The sequence below is a fragment of the Grammomys surdaster genome, unplaced genomic scaffold (assembly GCF_004785775.1).
Source record: "Grammomys surdaster isolate TR1022 unplaced genomic scaffold, NIH_TR_1.0 125463, whole genome shotgun sequence".
NCBI classification, from domain to species: Eukaryota; Metazoa; Chordata; class Mammalia; order Rodentia; family Muridae; genus Grammomys; species Grammomys surdaster.
The window spans coordinates 405,435-424,348 of NW_021620326.1; the positions used below are offsets into that span (position 1 = coordinate 405,435).

The window sequence follows — 18,914 nt, forward strand, 5'->3', positions numbered from 1 at the left end:
GTCTGTCTTGGTTATTTGTTTTAATTGAGTATAGTATTCTAATTTATTCTTTGATAATTTCATATATGTTTCTATTGTATTTGATCATATCTACTCTTTCTCCCCTCCAGCCTGGGCCTGTCACCACCAGGTTATCACTAATCCCAACTCTCAGCTTCATGTCTTGTTTTTTCCTCCTCCCTCCCTCCATCCCTCCCTCCCTCCCTTCCTCCCTGCCTTCCTATAACTGACTGGATCCAGTTAGTGTTGCCTGTAGGTAGGCATGCTAAAGCCATACATTGTAGTGTGATCAGCATACCAGAGACCACACCCCTGAAGAACACTGACTCCTCTTTCTCCAGCTGCTGTCTGTTGTCAGCAGGGGCTGAGCTGGGGGGGGCGGCTGAGCGGGGGGAGGGGGCTGGGCCGGGGGGGCCTAGCCGGGCGGCCTGCGCCCCGGCGCGCCGTGAGCTCCCTCCTGACGGCAGTGCTCCTAGCCCCTAACAGCCTGTCCCTCCCTGTTGTGTGTTATACCCTGAGCCTGGGGGGGAGGGTGACAGCTTGGTTCAGGGTTCGGATGCTCCCCATTAGAGCTGAACATTCCACACCCACTTAATCTCTGCAGCTTTCTAATTGTAGTTATGATTCATTTCCTTAGTCATTTATTGGCTGTTTTCATAGTTTTCCTGTAGAAATATCTGCTGAGGTTCTTTGCCTGTTTTTAATTAGTTAATATTTAAATTGTAATATTCAATATTTAGTTGTAAGAATTTTTTAATTGATTTTGGATACAAAACTCTTATGAGAGTTTTCAGACTATGCCATTCTGCTGTGTTCTCGCTCTAAGTGCTGACCTTGAAGCACAGTTTTTAAGATTCTGGAGTATGAGGTTTCTTTTGTCACAGTACCTTTAAGGCATGAGAACTTAGAGCAGCGGCTCTCAACCTGTGCGTTGTGACCCCTTTGAGGGGTGAACAAGCCTTTCACACGGATCCCCTGCCACCATCGGAAAACACGGATACTTACATTATGATTTATAACAGTTGCAAAGTTATGGTTATGAAGTAGCAATGAAATAATTTTATGGTTGGGGGTCACCACAACATGGGGAACTGTATTGAAGGGTCACAGCATTAGGAAGGCTGAGAACCACTGGCTTAGACCTGTGCTTACTACTGATACTCGAGATTGTTATGAGTTAATTTTCTGTGTAGTAGAAGGAATGGTCAAACCTCACTCCTTTCCATATGAATGTCATACTGTCCTGGAGTCATCTTTGAACAGACTCTGCTTCTCCCCACTGAGTTGTCATCTTTTCAAAGGTGGTGAGACAACCATAAACATGGGAATTTATGCTTAGATTTCAAGTTTTAACACAATATTTATATATCTATGAGTATCACACAGCCAGCATTACTCTAGCTTTGTAGTTAGATGTGAGACAAAGGAACGTGGCCTCCTCCGATAATTGTTCTTTTGCTTTCAAGATAGTTTGGGCCATTTGGAGTCTCATTTCCAAAGAATTTAGGACCACCTAATCAGCAAAGGGCTCCTATGATTTTCATAGGCATTGTGTTAAATCCATAGATGAGTTTGGGAGGTTTTATTTTCTCTCTCTTAGCAGTATTGTCTGGACAGAGGACCTCTTTATTTATTTGGATCTTTGTTCATTTCTTTGAGATGCATTTGCAGCCTGTAATGTGTTAAGCCTGGCTTAAGTTATTTCATTACACTCCTAATGATATTAATATTTTAAGTTTTGTTCCTGTTATAAATCGGATTGTTTCCTTTTATGACAGTTCTCATTCTTAGCATATACACATGCAGTTTATTTTTGTATATTCATCCTGTATCTTGTATCTTTAATATATTCATTTTTTCTACTCTAGTTCTTATTTACATTTGCCTAGTGATTAGTAAGTAATGCGGGAGGTGCCTTTTCTCCCAGTGGGAAACCTCTTTTTCAATAATGTCTGTTTCTTTGCCTACTTTTAATTGGGCTTCTCCTGGCTTGTTATTATTTTGTGCCTTTTTTGCTGTTGTTTTATATGACCTTGTACATTTTTAAAGTTTTCATTAATTATTTAAGTTTTAGCATGCATCTATGTGTGTATGCTAGCCATGTGATCTTCAAATCCTGTGTAGCAGGAGTTACAGACACTTGTGAGCTGCTTGACTTGGTTGCCAGGAACTGAAGTCCTGTCCTCTACAAGAGCAGCAAGTGCTCTTAACTGCTGAGCCATCTGCCAGCCCCCGTTTTTTTGTCCTTTTATTTATTATTAGTATGTATATGTGGTGTGTGTCCACCGTGCACGTGTGGTGGTCAGAGAACAATACCTTTACTGCTGACTCTGAGCTCCAGGGATCAAACTCCAGGGAGCAGACTTGCAGGGCAAGCACTTTTACAGAGACACCCAGATCCCTTGTATAGCTTTGTGTTTTGGATAAGCTCTCTTCATCGGTTTACTTGCGTTTTCTTCTATCCTGTCAGCTTCCTCTTGTTGCTTGCCCTCTTTGTTGAGTCAAGCTTTTGAACTTACATGATCTTCCCTGTTCCTGTGTTTACTGCCTGTGCCTGTGGATATGGCTGGTATTATACGCAAAGCCTAATCGCTCTGTAAGAAATGTCCTCCCTGTCCTCTGGTGCCTTCTAACTTTACGGCTTATGCTCGAACCCTTGATACATGTTGTCTACTGGGGATGTCTGTGAGGGGAGGATCCAGGTTCTCTCTTCTGAGTGTGGATATTTACTTTTCCCAGTGACAATGTAAAGTCATACTGAGATTGAGTTTTAGGTATTGACATAGATGGGGGTGGAGTTTCTTTCTCTGAGAACTTTAACATAAATACTTCAAATCAATAGCTGTTGGCCCCGCTCTGCAACCCCATCCCTACAACCCAAGGGTCTCCCCATACATAGTAGGGACTCAGCATTACTGGGGGGACCCTCAGCACTGCCTGTAGCTTTAGCAAGCCCTCGGCTTTCCTGTCGCTATTATGTCGCTATTACAGAAAATGTTTAAGACACAAGCTAAAAATTATTTTGAGAGACAATCCCAGTTCTCAAGCAAGACTTTAACAGATCCTGTGGTAAAAGAAAAGTGAAGAGAGAGAAACCAAGAGTGAGAATTCAGCCTGGCTCACTCTGTCTAGTGTTCTTCTTTGGTCCCTAAGCAGCCCTCAATGCTGTCTGTGTGAGCTTGCAACAGTTTTGTGGACCTTTAGCTCACACAGAGAGTTGGCATGGCCATGTTGCTGAGGGACTGAGAGAGGGAAGGAGGCCACGGGTAAATTACTAATCTGGATGTCACTGAAAACACCCTATAAAAGTGACCCTTTTTTTTTTCAGTTTCTTTTGGTCGGTGGGAGAGCAGAGAGTTTCAGCCAGTCAGTGTTGTTGTCTACAGCTGGAACAGCAGGATTTTAGCTTTTTTGATGTCCTATCTGTTGTGTGCTTCCCAGGAGCCATCAACGAAAAGGCCACACACCCCGGGTACTATGAGGACCTCGTGGAGAAGTCTATGGGCAAGTACAATCTTGCCACTGAGGAGATTGAGAGAGACTTACACCGCTCCCTTCCAGAACACCCAGCTTTCCAGAACGAAATGGGCATCGCGGCCCTGAGGAGAGTCTTAACAGCGTATGCTTTTCGCAATCCCAACATAGGATATTGCCAGGTAATTGCCAAGAGTTTGCGTTTGGGGAGGGCTCCAAGTATCCTCCAATCTCAACCCAACCTGCAGACCTTGTTCTTATAGTCCTGAAAAAGGAGAATTCAGATGAGATTCAGCATCAGATCAACCAGCCAGGAGTTTAATTAGAGCAAGCAAGGAAGCCCAGCCAAGCAGCGATGGGCCCAAACCCTGCAGGCAGCAGGTTTACAACTCTCTTCTCCCAGTTTTTCCCTCTGTCATGCCTCTCTCAGTGTGATCATTTACAGGAAAGGGGCTGCTTTTCTCAAAAACGCTGTTTTACCCAGATTTTAGTCTGTTGTAAGTAGACATGTAAGAAGCCAGAGTATGACAAGGGTTTCCATACCCCCAAAGTTGAAAAGCTGACTTGAGGAAGTGGCAACAGGACTCTATGCTGCTTCTCCTGGAGGAGTCTGACCTGGCTAGGCCACCACCAGCCATTGACCCTTACATGTGTTTGGGGGACTCTGAGCTGAGCCACCCACTGTCCATCACGTTCAGTCTTTTGGGACCTAGTTGGTCAATCCCCTGCAGAATTAACCTCCTTCCTAACACTTCCTTTTGTTTCACTCACCAGCAGATAACAGACAGGGAAGCTCTCTGGCTAACGGGGGTCACTGCAGTGGGGTGTCTCAACCTTGGCGCTATCAGCATTGTGGGTTCGAGGGGTGTAGGAAAAACTCAGTGAGGAGATTGATGTCATAAATAAAGGTTTGGGGAATGGATTTGCCCAGGAGACATTAAATCACACCAAATAGAGGGGGCTCTGTCACCCACTGGGAGGGTGTATTATTTCTATAGCAAGAGAACTCTCTGGTGCTATTACCACTAGGTAATAGCAGAAACCGCCACTCTGAGAGTTAAAATCACCTCTAGATGTTGCACGGTCTTCAGAGGAGTGCCCTCTCCCTGACTAACTGCTGTCCTGAGAAAGGAGCCAAAGGCAACAGTGGTTTTTCTGTACCAGTCATTGCTTAGCTGAGTGACTAGGAAAGATCTTCTGCTCAGCACTCCACTGACCTGCCCTTCTATCCTGTGCTGGAGTCCCCAGCTTCTGTTAGGATTGTTCTTCTGCTTCTTATTGCCTCTTCTCAAGCATGTTATGTCACTGAACCACAGCTTTCCCAAGCTAGGGTTATGTTTCAGCACATGTTAAAGTCAACACTTACTACAGACTAACAGTGCCCATGTAAAATTAAAATAGTGTCTTATATTAGTACCTCAAGCATAACACACACACACACACACACACACACACACACACACACTCCTGTTTCCCCTACCACATTAATTTTTTCTGATAGCACCTTGTTTAAATATATCCCCAAATTGCGCCATTAACTCCACAGTTCTGTTTTGCTTTTCTCGTTGGTAGCAGCAGTCAGGCTGGTGAGCTTGTCATCCCAGCATCTTTTGCTCTCTCGTCTCACTCAGAACCCATGAGAAAGTAGAACCATGGAGCCCTGTCTTGCCTGAATGGCTGAGGAGCTGACCTTTATCAAGACCATGGACTGGACCTAGCAGGCTAACTCTCTTGTGGAATTTTAATAACTACTTGGAATACCAAGACTTTTAAGAAAGAACCTTTTCAGCCAAACACCTTTTAGGAGATTTACATTGCACAAGTCTGATGAATACTGGTTTCTAGAAGATCAAAAGGCACTCAAGAGCTACTTGGCTTCTGACAGAATAGAATTCATTTTTACCTTTTGATCTTCATATTTTAATTAAGGGACAGTTAACATTGAGCTGCTTAGTGATTATGAGCTTTCTGATAATATCTTTTAATAAAATAAAATTACTTTAGAATTTAAATCACCATTACTTACTTTGAGCTTCTTTTCCTGGATGATCATAAGGGAGGAGAGTTCCAATTCTGAAAGGCTTCCTTGTTCTCAGAGGGCAGCCTGGAGCCCTGTGTGCTTGGAGGTATTTATGAGAGGTTAAAGGGAAATATTTTCCTCTCCTGAGTTAAGGATTAAGAATACTGAAGGGATTTAGCAGGCTGAAAGCTTTGTCAAACAGGCTTGGGGCAGGGGCTCTGCAGTAAGGGCTGGCCTGTACACACCTGTGTCAGGTCAACTGTAGGGCCAGTGAAGACAGACGCTTGGCAGTTGCTGAAGAAGACTTGTGGATCTTTCACTCTAAAGGAGCATAAGCAGACAGAACTCAGAAGAATATTCACCAAGCTTTTGTGGCCTAGAGATTCAAAGCTTATTTATCTGGCTTTTCTTGGGACTTTATTGGCACCTACAGGAATGACCTTGGTTTGTTTGTTTGGTTGGTTGGTTGTTTTTTTGGGGGTGGGGGGTTACCAGTATTGTGAGTGAACTATGTCAGAAAAATTGACAAACACATTTATATTTTCCCATAATGCCAGAATTTAGTGAATAATAAATTCAAAAGGTGCTAGCGGTTCCCTGGCCGCAGTTTGCCAATTTGCCATATACTTCATATACTTCCACTTTCACGACAGTCTGGCCCAGTGAATACAGGTTTCTAATTCTAACCTTGATTACAACTACCACCTCTGGTGTCAAGCTTGATACAGTCTGTCTGTCTGTCTGTCTGTCTTTCTGGTTACAGAATGGATAGATAGGGTTAAAGAGGCTGTGTGTCAGACACTGGCTGGCTTATATACGTGTAAATAGAGCCGTATTGATAAGGGACCTCACCCGACTGCCAGGAAGAAGCTACTGTAGCATTGGGTGCTGAGGGTCACAGGGTCAACAGAGCTGTAGAACTCAGTTTGGCTGCAGAGGCAAACTGGGAGGCCTGCCTGAGAGGAAGAGGCTCACTGATGGGTGGATGAGTAGAGGTCCAGACAACTCAGCCCCTGGGATAACCCTTCAACAATAGTCATTCTCTGCTTGTGGGCCTGGCGTGCACACACTAGGTATCACAGAAGCAATGATCAGACATTCTCTGCCTATGTGTTCAGCATGCACACACTAGGTATCACAAAACAAGTTGATGGCAGTTCTTCCATTGCAGTCCTTACTGTCCTTCTCTTTATGTGCTCTAGGTGACGGGATTTTACCCTTTCTTCAGTCTGGCATGTCCAGAAAGTTCTTGGCCTGAACATGCTGATAGAATTTTAAACCTTCCATGCCCCTACAATCTCAGTTCAGCCCTGTTTGTTGATAAGGCACCTACTTGCAGGAACAGCTCATTGCTTGAGTCTGTGCTGCATGGGTGGTGCCAGACAGATGGTGGAGGCTGCTTTTCAAATGGCCCATCCTGAGATACCACTGGTTTCACATAGTTTGGAGTAACATAGAGTGGGCACAGTCCCTCAACAGTTAATAAGATTGCTACTGTGTATGTAAGCCTGCTGTATTCACACTGTGTTTGATGGCGTCCTCCCTGTCTCCTTCCCTCAGGCCATGAACATCGTCACATCAGTGCTGCTGCTTTATGCCAAAGAGGAGGAGGCCTTCTGGCTACTCGTGGCCTTGTGTGAGCGCATGCTTCCCGATTACTACAACACCAGGGTTGTAGGTATGTGGGACTGGCTGCATTTAAACACCTTAGCCTATCTCGACAGGAAAAAGACTGTAGCATTGTATTTGTTCTTCTCCTCAGAGCTGTGACAAGACGCCTAGCCAAAGGTCAACTTAAGAGAGGCAGAGTCTGTTGTAGCTCAGGGTTTTCCCACACAGGACAATCCCAGCATGGCCATGGAAACCTCAGGCAACTGGTCACACTGGGTGTCAGTGAGCAGAGGAGGGAATGCTGGTGCTCAGTCTGCTCTCTCTTGTTTTAAATGTAGTTCAGGACCCCAGCCCTAGGGACAGCAAGGCCCTCAGTCAGGGTGGCCCTCACCACTGTAGTTAGACCTCTCCAGTAACACCTTCCTGGGAATGCTCAAAGGTATGTCTCCTGGGTGATTCTAAACCCAGTAAAACTGACCATTGCATGTGTGGTATCCACTTAAAATATTAGCAAGCCAGTGGTGAGTGTGTACAGCTAGAATCTCTTTAAATAGATTTTAAAAAGGCTTAAAAAGCAATCGGTGTCTTGGGCCCCCATAGCTACGGAGTGTTTATATGAATAAGGCCTTAGTAAGTATGATGGCCAATTCTTATTAATTTGTCATAACCCAGGATCACCTAGGAAGAGATTTTCTGTGAGGCATTGTCTAGGTTCTCAGGTGAGCCTGTGGGAATGCCTGTAGGGGAGTGTCTTACCTGCCGTAATTCACGTAAGAAAGCCCAGCCTGGGTGTGTAGGAGCAGCACTGTCCCCTGTGATGTGGCCCTGGGTTATTTAATCATAGAGAAATCTAGCTGAGCACTAAGCGTGAACGTGTTTGTCTCTGTCTGCTCCTGCCTGTGGTTCACACAGGTTCATGCAGCCTTGGCTTCCCTGAAGTGATGGACTGTACCCTGGAACTGTGTGCCGAATTAAACCCTTTCTCCCCCACGTCGCTTTTGGTCAAGGCGTTTTTGCTATAGATACAGGAAGGAGAGCAGAGCGAGGCCCATCCATTTGCTTCTGTTCTCCAGGAGGACGCAGGGCTAACTGACCGTTTTGTGTCACCCACTCAGGTGCCCTGGTGGACCAGGGAGTCTTTGAGGAGCTGGCACGAGACTATGTCCCGCAGCTGTATGACTGCATGCAGGACCTGGGGGTGATCTCTACCATCTCCCTGTCGTGGTTCCTCACACTCTTCCTCAGCGTGATGCCGTTTGAGAGTGCGGTGGTGGTTGTCGACTGTTTCTTCTATGAAGGAATCAAAGTGATATTCCAGCTGGCCCTTGCTGTACTGGATGCCAATGTGGATAAACTCTTAAACTGCAAAGACGATGGAGAGGCCATGACTGTTTTGGGAAGGTACAGTGCTATGGCTGGCTCTGGAGCCACCTCATGATTGACTTGACTGAGCAAAAGGCTTATTGATCTCTGTGGCCAAGGGCATGTTTTCGTATACTTTTTCATTTTGAACGTGTATTTATTATCTGGATGTTTATGGTATTACATAACATATGCTCTATAACATATATATGTGGTACATACCTGCATATATATGCAGATAGATGCATGTTGCACATGTGCTGAAGGCACTGAGTATCTACGTCCGTCACTTTCCACGCATTCTTTTGAGGCAGGGTCTCCCGCTGAACCTGGGACTCATGTGTCCTTGGCTAGGTTGGAAGCCAGTGAACCCCCGAGATCCTCCAGCTTTCTGTCTTTGCCTCCCTTGGAGCTGGGGTTAGTGTGCTGGATATCTGGAGTGTTGTGTGAGATCTGGGATTGGAACTCTGGTCCACAGGATTATACAGCAAGTGCTCTTAAGCCTTTAACCATTTCCCCAGCCCAATATTCCTTTTCTTTAAAAATGAAGGGACTTTCTTTATGTTCTTAAGAAAAAAATCTTAACAAGGCCTGGTTTTGCACACTGTAATCCCAGCTGTTCAGAAGGCTGAGGCAGGAGAGTTATATATGCAAAGCCAGCCTGGCCAACTTAATGTGGACCAATCTCAAAATAAAAAGTAAAAAGGGGCTGAGGCTGCAGAGTTGCTTATGGTGCATGAGGACCCAGGTTCAGTCCCCAGTGCTTCAAAGAGAGATAACAAACAACAAAAAGAAGCAAGAGACTTAGATTCTTACTTTAATGTGCACAATTTGAGATCAATACCTGAGGGCTTCCAGTTCATTTCCAGTGACAGCTAGTTTGTATCTCGTCTAAGGTACCTGGACAGTGTGACTAACAAAGACAGCACACTGCCTCCCATCCCTCATCTCCACTCCCTGCTCAGTGACGACGTGGGGCCCTACCCTGCGGTGGACATCTTCAGGCTCATAGGAACGTCCTACGAGGTAGGTTTGGCTTCCTAGCCATGAGGTAAAGGTGCCCCAGTGTTCCCACCAGCTCGGGTGGACGTGGGTCTCATGCTGCCTTTCCTAACCCTTCTCAGCCCAGCTCCTGCCATTGTCATAGAATACAGGAATCAGCTGCTTCATAAAGATTAAGGAAGGAGACCCTCATAATGCTAGAGCAGAGGTTCTCAATCTTTCTAACGCTGTGGCCCTTTAATACAGTTCCTTACACTGAGGTGAACCCCGACCGTAAAATTAGTTTTATTGCTACCTCATAACTGCAGTTTTGCTACTGTTATGAATTGTAACATAGATATGTGATCTTTGACCCCTGTAGAAGGGTCATTCAACCCCTACAGGGGTCATGACCCACAGGTTGAGAAACACTGTTCTAGATAGAGCCTTAGAACCCTAAGGCTGGCCAGGAGCTTACGAGTGAGAGCCCCATCTTTCTGTTTCTTTGGACACCATCTGTGCCCTGCAGGCAGGAGGAACAATGTCTTCATGGGACAGAAGCTCAGAAGAAAGAACCTGGTTCCACAAGCCCTTTGCATAGCATCTTGTCCACAGGAGTACAACCCTTCTAACCCAAAGACCTGTAGATAAAGCCTTTCCTATCAACACTGTAATACCTGGGCATTCAGTTTCAACATGAGTTTGGAGATGGACCAAAATCCTGTTCCCCTTTACATTGATTGTCTGAGGCAGGTGACTGCCTGTAAGCTAAAAGCTTTGGTCTCAAAGAGGGATGCTGGTCTCAAAGAGTAGATCTCAGGATTTCTCGTGGGCCTTAACTTGTGTTGTAAACGGTATGGCAAACTCTGGCCCTCTGACACCTGATGTACAAGCGTGGCAGATTCAGCTCTCGGTGGATCGAGGAGCAGTCCCAGGAAACTGTCACAAATCATTGCCTGCAGTTAGAACACCCAGAGTAGACAGTTAGTGCAAATGTGACAATTATTTGTTTATTTTTAATTTATTTTTCTTTTTACTGAGAAAAAATTCTTGCTTCATATCTTGGGCTATCCTTGAAGTGTTACCGTTATCCCACTATAGATGACTTCAAAGACAGTTTATAGCCAATTAAAAATCTTTAATCCAGCCGTCCAGGGCCACAGCCAGGTGTTCAGGGAGCCAGATGGCTCCAAGTGTCCAGAACATTAGGATTTTAAAGGCAGAAACCACATGTGGTATCATGCTTGGCAGTTTCAGCAGAAGCAGTTAAGGTAAGTGGCTACTGCACAAACAAGCTAGAGAAGGTATCTGGGGCGTCTTGATCTTAGGATCCTAGAATAGAGCTAGGTAATTTTCCACGGGATTCTCCATCAAAGGGTGATGATTCTAGTCAAACCTACAATGGCCTTAGCAAGAATACAAGATGGAGGAACCTTTGCACTGCCTTGCCCTGTTCCAGAAGTAAAGTCAGTTTGTGTAAGTCAGCCTCTTGAGGCCTTAGAAGGCCTGTGCCACTACATTTGGTCCCTGATGGTTACTGTGTATGGTATGGGCTGGGGGCGGGGTGTTAGTATGTCCTTTGAGTGCATGCGTGTTTGTGCATGTGGGAACTGTAGTGCAATCTCACGTGTCCTTCCTCAGGAGCCTTGTTCCTCGTGTGTCTTGTTTTTGAGACAGGCTCTCTCACTGACCTGGAACTTGCTCAGTAGGCAGGCCGACTGGGCGGGCAACCCCATGCCTGTCATAAGAAACACCTTCAATATTAGTAAAGGGCACAGGTGGATGTGTCTGAGGGCATTCTTGAGACAGTTAGCTCATGAGGGCGTGGAGCTAATGAATGGATTATTCTCTGGATGCTTTTCCATGTGATGGAGTGACTGGGGGTGGTAGAACCTCATAGGAGGAAATAGGTCAGTGGGGCATCTCCCAGGGAGCTCTGTCTCCGCCCCCCGATTTCCTCCTATACTCTCTCTTCCTGTCCTCTGATCACTATAATGTGAGCTGCCATGTTCCACTGTGTCCTTCCCCCACAACGGACCCTCTGAAACCATAGGCCAGAATTAATCACTCCTCCCATAAGCCTCTCTGATGGGTGTTGTCACAGGCGTGGAAAGGCTGTCCATACATGTGCAGAACACTGTACTAGGGCCAAGGAGACCACAGCCATAGGGATCCTGTGAGGCTGCCCCACCTGGATGAAGGAAGATACTTCCTAGTCCCTGACACCCTCAAGTCAGTCCAAACTGCTGCTGCATTCCAGATAGGAGACAATACAGTAGAAGGACCCTAAGGCATGGACCCCTTAGAGCTGCCAGCTTGTTGGGTCCTGAGGTTCAGTACCTGTTTATTCAATGGCCTCTTATTTCTTAGTCTTTGGGTCTTAAAACTTAGAGAAATAATTATTAAATTAGAGAGAGCACAAATGTTGTTCCTTCTGCACAATGGGCTTTTTCATCAATTGCTTCTCGCCTTTTTTGGGACAGACTTTTCTTACTGAACATGGAGCCCCTCAATTTAGCTACCTTTCCAGAAAGCCCCACAAATCCCCAGTAATGTTATTGTTCTGTTCTGTTCTGTTCTGTTCTGTTCTGTTCTGTTCTGTTCTGTTTGGTTTCTTGGGATTAGAACTCAGGTCCCCAACCCTGAGCGGCAAGCTCTTTGCTGGCAGTCACTGTAGAGCAGCCACTCCCTGAGCTGCTGTTCAGATCAGAAGATGTCCCTACCCTGGAAGCTTTTCTCTCCGAGTCAGACTTAACTGACTTAGCTAGAAGGAAATGGTGGCTTAGCCTGACTTAGTGGGAGTGAAGCTTCTTGTCATCAGCGGCAATTCTTACCAACTCCTGAATTGGGCTGTTTAGTGTCGACAGTTTGGGAGACATGCAGGCAGTGCTAGGCGTGTTGGAGTTTGAAGCGATAGCCAGCTCACACAGTGCCTTGTGGATATCTGTTAAAGGAATACGGGGATGGGCAAGCATTCCTCCCAGCCTCCTCACCTCTAAGCCTTAGAGCTTCCCATGCCCCTAAGTTTTAATCACACAGCCTCATATCCAGACTTTCTTCTTGATGGGCTTGCACTCAAGGAAAACACGTGTGGCTTTGAAATTCAGCTCTGTTACTGGATATGGGACATCTCTAAATTATTGAATTACAGTCCCTAAATAGCTTTCCCACATAAAATCCAGTCTGGTCACTGTCACTGTCCTTTATTCTGTCCTGAGTGTCCCCTCTGGTCTGTGTGTGACCCTGTGTGCTTGAGCACATTTTTCAGAAACACCAAAATTACTCCTTTCCAGAAATTTGGAACTATCCGGGCAGATTTGATTGAGCAGATGAGATTCAAGCAGAGGCTGAAAGTGATCCAGACACTGGAGGACACCACCAAACGCAATGTGGTAAGCCCTTTGAAGGGCAGCAGTGGGGAAGAGATGGGGCTTGGGGGGAATCCTCACTTTACCCCTCCTAGCTTTCCCTCCTGCTGGCTCCCCACTCCAGCTTGGCAGAACTTGAGACAGAACTTAGAGGCTTTCTCGGTGTGACATGTTTTGAATCTGTGGGACTCACTGTGCTCGCTCCCTCACAGGTACGGACCATTGTGACAGAGACCTCCTTTACCATTGATGAGCTGGAAGAACTGTACGCTCTTTTCAAGGTGAGTTTCAAAGTAAATTCATGCCCATTGGAAGGGATGAAAAGAACGTATATGATGAGAAGAATCCTTAATCACTCAGTGAGTCCTTGATCTTTCTGTTAAGTGATTTAGGGGCTCCGTGGGTCACCAATATGCATGAGAAGGAAGACAGAGCGGGAGAACAAACTGTCCTACTAAGCAGGGAGAGTAAATCAGCTCTTAGCATTAATTTAGCAGATGTTTTAGCTCTCTTCCTCACCATCTGGTACGGTTAGCTTTCTTGGACCTTAGAGCATGGGTGCTTGATTTCTAAAACTCCATAGACCGGTGGTGATAAAAGTTCAAATTCTGCCTGAAAGTTCTATACCTTATAATTTCACCTAATAAACTCCAAATCACCCTTAAAGAAAAATAATTTATAGCTAGAAGAAGTATGGTGTGTAGGAGGCCTGGTTTGAGTTCACTGTTTCACAAGTCGTCTGGCCAGTGGGTGGCCAGCTCTGTCAGGGCTGTGGTGACGCAGAACATCATAGTAAACGGAGAAAATCCTCACAGCATGGCAGCCAAGAAGACATCCAAAACAAGATAGGGTCCTCTAGAACATGACCCGCTTCCTCCAACCTGGCTCCACATCCAGAAGTTTCCATCATGTCCCAGTAAAGCCAGCAAATGATTAATCCATTGATGAAGGAAGATCAGGCAATCATGATTGAGTCACATCTCAGTGATTGGATCCATCCTCCAGGGACCAAGCTATCAGCATACGACATTGTTGTGGGGCTGGCTCATACCCACACCCTAACAAACTGTACACATCCAGCAAAGAGAATCATGGGTTTACATTTCTGTGGTTTCCATTTGTTCATTGAACCACTATTGGTATTGATCCTTAATAAAAAAAAAATATAACCTAGTAAGTTTTAAATGTAACTCTTCTACAAACATTTTTGTCCTCTGTGGTCAATGTCACGGGTTAGAGTACGGCAGTTAACCCAATACTTGGGAGCTGGAGGCAGGAACATTAGTTCAAGGTCATCATTTGAGGCCAGCCTGGATTGCATGAAACCATGACTCAAAAACAAAAGCCACCAACAGATCTAAACGTGGCTCCTCTGAGCAGGTGAAAAGATGATCCAGGAACAAACACGGGAGACAACACGGATTGCCTGTGGACAGCTCTTAAGACCAGAGCATAGGATTGAAGGGACTCCCTAATGTGCCCTTCTACCTCTTCACCACTAGAGGGCGCCAATGTCTTTCCTCTCTCCCCTGGTAGATAGGCCAGATGTGTATTGACGGGATGCACAAGTCAAGCTCCTGCATTCTTCTGATGAGTCACTGATTTCTATACACAGCATCAGGAATCCACTGCTGAGCCTAGCTCTTCATTCTCACTGGTATCTCCTAGACGTACAGTTTCTCAAGCTAGGTGTACAGTGGGAAGCCCACACACCTGCGGATTGGACACTGTGCCTAGGATAATAGCAGTGACTTGGGGCTGTGTGAGTGACAATAACCACTTTGCAATATTTTTTCAGGCGGAACATCTGACCAGCTGCTACTGGGGTGGGAGCAGCAATGCCCTGGACCGGCATGACCCCAGCCTGCCTTACCTGGAGCAGTACCGCATTGACTTTGAGCAGTTCAAGGGCATGTTCGTGCTCCTCTTTCCCTGGGCGTGTGGCACTCACTCTGATGTGCTGGCCTCCCGCTTGTTCCAGCTGTTAGATGAGAATGGAGACTCCTTGATTAACTTCCGAGAGTTCGTCTCTGGGCTGAGTAAGGATGTGACATTCTTGCATGGGTTGGGTGGAGATGCTGGGGATGTCACCTGGAGTTCCCCTCGATAGTAATCAGGGCCTCCACACTGGGTCTAGAGGAAGGAGGGAGACATACAAGGTTTGCATGCTAGTTGTAAGATTGTGTCTGGCTAATAAGCTGTATTAATGGGTAATCTACAGTCCACTGAGACACACTACAGCCAGATGTCAACATGAGTTCAAAACATGTTATCAGAGTGCTTGTAAGATTCAGCTAGTGAAGGTAGCTGCTTCCAAGTCTGATGATCTGAGTTCAGTCCCTAAACCCTCATGGTGAGAGGGAGGGCCAACAAACACCCATAGTGTTCTCTTACCTCCTCCACACAGGGCTGTGGCACAGACAAACACACACACACACACACACACACACCATAGACATAAATAGCTACCATGTAGGCTTTTTAAAAAAAATACATGAACAGAAAATGCATATGATAGTAAAATTCTAACATTTCCTGTCAACCCTGACAGGTTTCCCAGAGAAAAAGGGATGGTGGATTGGACTGTTTTACAAAATAATATAATTAAAATATATCCTATATAAAGTAATCACATATAGGTAAACCTTTCTAATATATAGTTTCTAAATATTTCTAAGTAACATTACATCTATTTTAATAAAAGACTGGAAAACCACAGCATAGATGGAAGTCTTTCCTGTCTGTTTCCTTGCTGGAAGACTGTCCATAGCTAAGACATGTGCACACTCACATAAGGACTGTCTGTGGCTAGGACACGCACACACATGCACACGCATGCACACACATGCACTCACACCATATACGTGACCAGCAGGGTACAGGTTGCTACCTGTCTATCAGCTTTGCGCACATCTCTGTGATGAGATTGGACCTTTATTCCACTTATAATTGGATGAAGAAGGTGTTGTGTGGTAAGAGAGCTTGGCCCGCCTGATGTGAAGTCGGAAGTGCAGCATCTTGTGTCTGGCTCTCAGGATGAATTTTTATGAGGGAATCACACCCGTCTGTTGTCTTGTACATCCATTCCTTTTCTCGCCCTTGTAACAATGTTTAACAACTTAAGCAGGAGGCATTTGTGTTGGCTCCCAGTTTGAGGGCACAGTCCATCACAGTGGGGAAAGCAGCAGTAGCATGAGCAGGAGGTGTCCCTGGTCACACTGGCCCTGCAGCCAGGAGCAGAGGCTTAAGTGCTGGAGCTCAGCTCCCAGGCTCACCTCTGTTCAGTCTGGGACCCAATCCATGTCGTGGTGTCACCCATATCTAGGATGTGCCTTCCAACCGCAGTGAATGTAATCTAGAAACTTCCTTACAGATGCCTAGGTGATTCTAGGTCCGATTAAACTGACAGTCATCAGTAGTAATCAATTGTGTCTTGCATCCTATGCTTGCAGTGATAGATCCAGGCGAAGACGCTAGACTAGGCATAGAGCCAGTGATGGCTCCAGACAACACCCTCCCTCTGTAGGAATAATGTCTAGAAGGTCAGAGGAAGCTGGAAGTGTATTGCCTGGGAAAAGCCTTCTTAGGTTAGGTCTGTCCTGACATTTATATGAAGCCTTGTGCCCATACCTGGGGTAGGCTTATACGGAGGAGCTTAGAACACGTGCAATGCAGACAGCCTTGGAACTAGTGACAGCAGTGGCAGCTAACAGTTGTACAGGTTTTCATGTCAGGCACTGATCCAGTGGTCACTATTCATGGATTTACTTACCTTAAGACACAAGTGACAAACTTCAGGTTTGAATTCTGACAGCCCGTAGGCAAAGTCATACTGGGTGAGAAAAATTATCACCTGTCTCAGTCAGTTCTAGCTGCTCAAACTAAATGCTTTTTAGTCTGAGTAATTTTTACACAAAAGAAATGAATTGCCCACTGTTCTAGAGGGTGACTGGCCCAAGATTAAGGGAGTGTTACATTCCATTTCTATGGTGGACAGTTCTCTCCATGTGTTGATGTGGGGTGGAAGAGCAAGCAGTCACCTTTGAGTCCCTTTAGTAAGAACTCCAATTCCATGGCAGCTCTGTCCTGACCTACTCACCCCCTCAAAAGCCAATGGCACCATCATACTGGAGGTCAACTTTCAAAGCAGGCCTTTTGTGAGGTGACACCAACATTTCAGGTCACAGTGTTAAATGCCTGCCCACTGATGGCCTGCCTTAGTTAGGATTTTGCTGCTGTGAACAGACTCCATGACCAAGGCAACTCTTATAAGGGACAACATTTAATTGGTGCTGCTTACAGGTTCAGAGGTTCAGTCCATTATCATCAAGGCAGGAGCATGGCAGCATCCAGGCAGGCGTGGTGCAGGAGGTGCTGAGAGTTCTACATCCTCATCTGAAGGCTGCTAGAAGACTGGTTTCCTTTTGGTTAGGAGGAGGGTCTCCTTGCCCACCCCCCAGTGACACATTTCCTCCAACAAGGCCACACCTCCTAATAGTGCCACTCCCTGAGTAAAGTATATTCAAACCACCACACAGCCAAAGAAACACAAGCTCAGGCACTTGCTGAGACTTCACTTTTTAGACACCCTTAAGTACCTGCTATCAAAACCAACTGAGAGATGCATACTGCTCAAGCCAGTCAGAGCCAGGGCGTCAATGAGATTATCCTCCCCACGAGCCTGTCCTTTGTTTCCCATATGTATTTAGTTATTAATCTAGTTAATACATTTAAAATCTTTGCATATATGAATTATGTAGTTCTTGTGTGTTGTGGGATCCCAGTGTCAATTACTGGTATATTTTTCTGTCATTATCTTGCCTCACAAAGGGAAAACTGAGGGGAAATACACATGTATCATATCATATCATATCATATTTAAAATAAAAAAGAGCTCACTAAGCCTAGGATTGTCACTAACCCACAGGACACATTTCACATGGGCTCTTTCACGATTTCTAGGTGCTGCATGCCATGGGGACCTCACAGAGAAACTCAAACTCCTGTACAAAATGCACGTCTTGCCTGGTAAGTGAACTACAAGAAGCAGCACACACACTGGCACACATGACCTGGCTGCACGCACACTGGCACACATGCACACTGCATGCACACTGGCACACACGACCTGGCTGCATGCACACTGGCACACATGCACACTGCATGCACTCTGGCACACACGACCTGGCTGCACGCACACTGGTACATATGCACACTGGCACACATGCACACTGCACACACACTAGCACACCGACCTGGCTGCATATCTCTTCCTTTGGTGGCATCCCTCTGCCTGCTTGGATGTTAGATCATTCATTCTTCCCCAAAGGCCAGGCTGAGTTGCTACTTGACATGAGTTCCTGAACGTTGTCCTTGACTGTCATTTGCTTGTCTCAGAAATGAGTTGAGCTCATAGGAAGCATAACAGCCATCTTCAAGAGAAAGGGTACAGCCTTCGGTGTCATATGGTAGCAGGGTGTTTTGTTGTTGTTGCCATTAATGTATTTATTTAGTTTACATTTTAATTGCAGCTTCCTCTCTCCTCCCTTTCCTGTCCCTCCCTCTCCTTTCTCCTCAGAAAAGGGGAGGTCTCCCATGGTTATCAACCCGCCTTGGCTTCTCAAGTTGCAGTAAGAGACTAGGCACATCTTCTATTGAGGCTTAGACAAGGCAGTCCAGTTAGGGAAAAGGGATCTAAGGGCAGGCAGCAGAGTCAGAGGCAGCCCCTGCTCCTGCCTGAGGAGTCATATATGAAGACCTAGCTGCACAACTGTTACATCTGTGCAGAAGGCTTAGGTCCATCCCGTGCCTGCTCTCTGGTTGGCAGTTCAGTTGTTATGAGCCCCTCCAGCCCCATGTTAGTTGATTCTGTATCTTTTCTTGTGTCGTTGACTTCTGGTTCCTTCGATCCTTTGAGTAGCGGTTTTGACATTGGAGGGAACGACCAGGCATACGGCTGGGGCTTGGAGTTCAGTTTTAAATAAGACTGGTCTCAGCTGGGGTAGATCTATCAAATACTAAAAAAATTCAAAATAAAGACAAAAGCAGATTAGCACTCACACCCCAGATGGGAGTAAATGTACTTGAGTCGCAGACAG

General features: G+C 45.8%; 1 protein-coding gene across 1 annotated transcript in view; it reads left to right on the forward strand.

Moving 5' to 3' along the window:
• Tbc1d9 (TBC1 domain family member 9) overlaps nucleotides 1–18,914 on the forward strand; it is a 97,044-nt gene that overhangs the window by 70,612 nt on the left and 7,518 nt on the right. Inside the window, exons 10-17 of the mRNA XM_028786285.1 lie at nucleotides 3,442–3,656; nucleotides 7,055–7,172; nucleotides 8,221–8,506; nucleotides 9,364–9,493; nucleotides 12,742–12,840; nucleotides 13,029–13,097; nucleotides 14,615–14,855; nucleotides 17,779–17,844. Of these exons, the coding sequence (XP_028642118.1) occupies nucleotides 3,442–3,656; nucleotides 7,055–7,172; nucleotides 8,221–8,506; nucleotides 9,364–9,493; nucleotides 12,742–12,840; nucleotides 13,029–13,097; nucleotides 14,615–14,855; nucleotides 17,779–17,844 (1,224 nt within the window). The remainder of the gene's footprint in view (nucleotides 1–3,441; nucleotides 3,657–7,054; nucleotides 7,173–8,220; nucleotides 8,507–9,363; nucleotides 9,494–12,741; nucleotides 12,841–13,028; nucleotides 13,098–14,614; nucleotides 14,856–17,778; nucleotides 17,845–18,914) is intronic.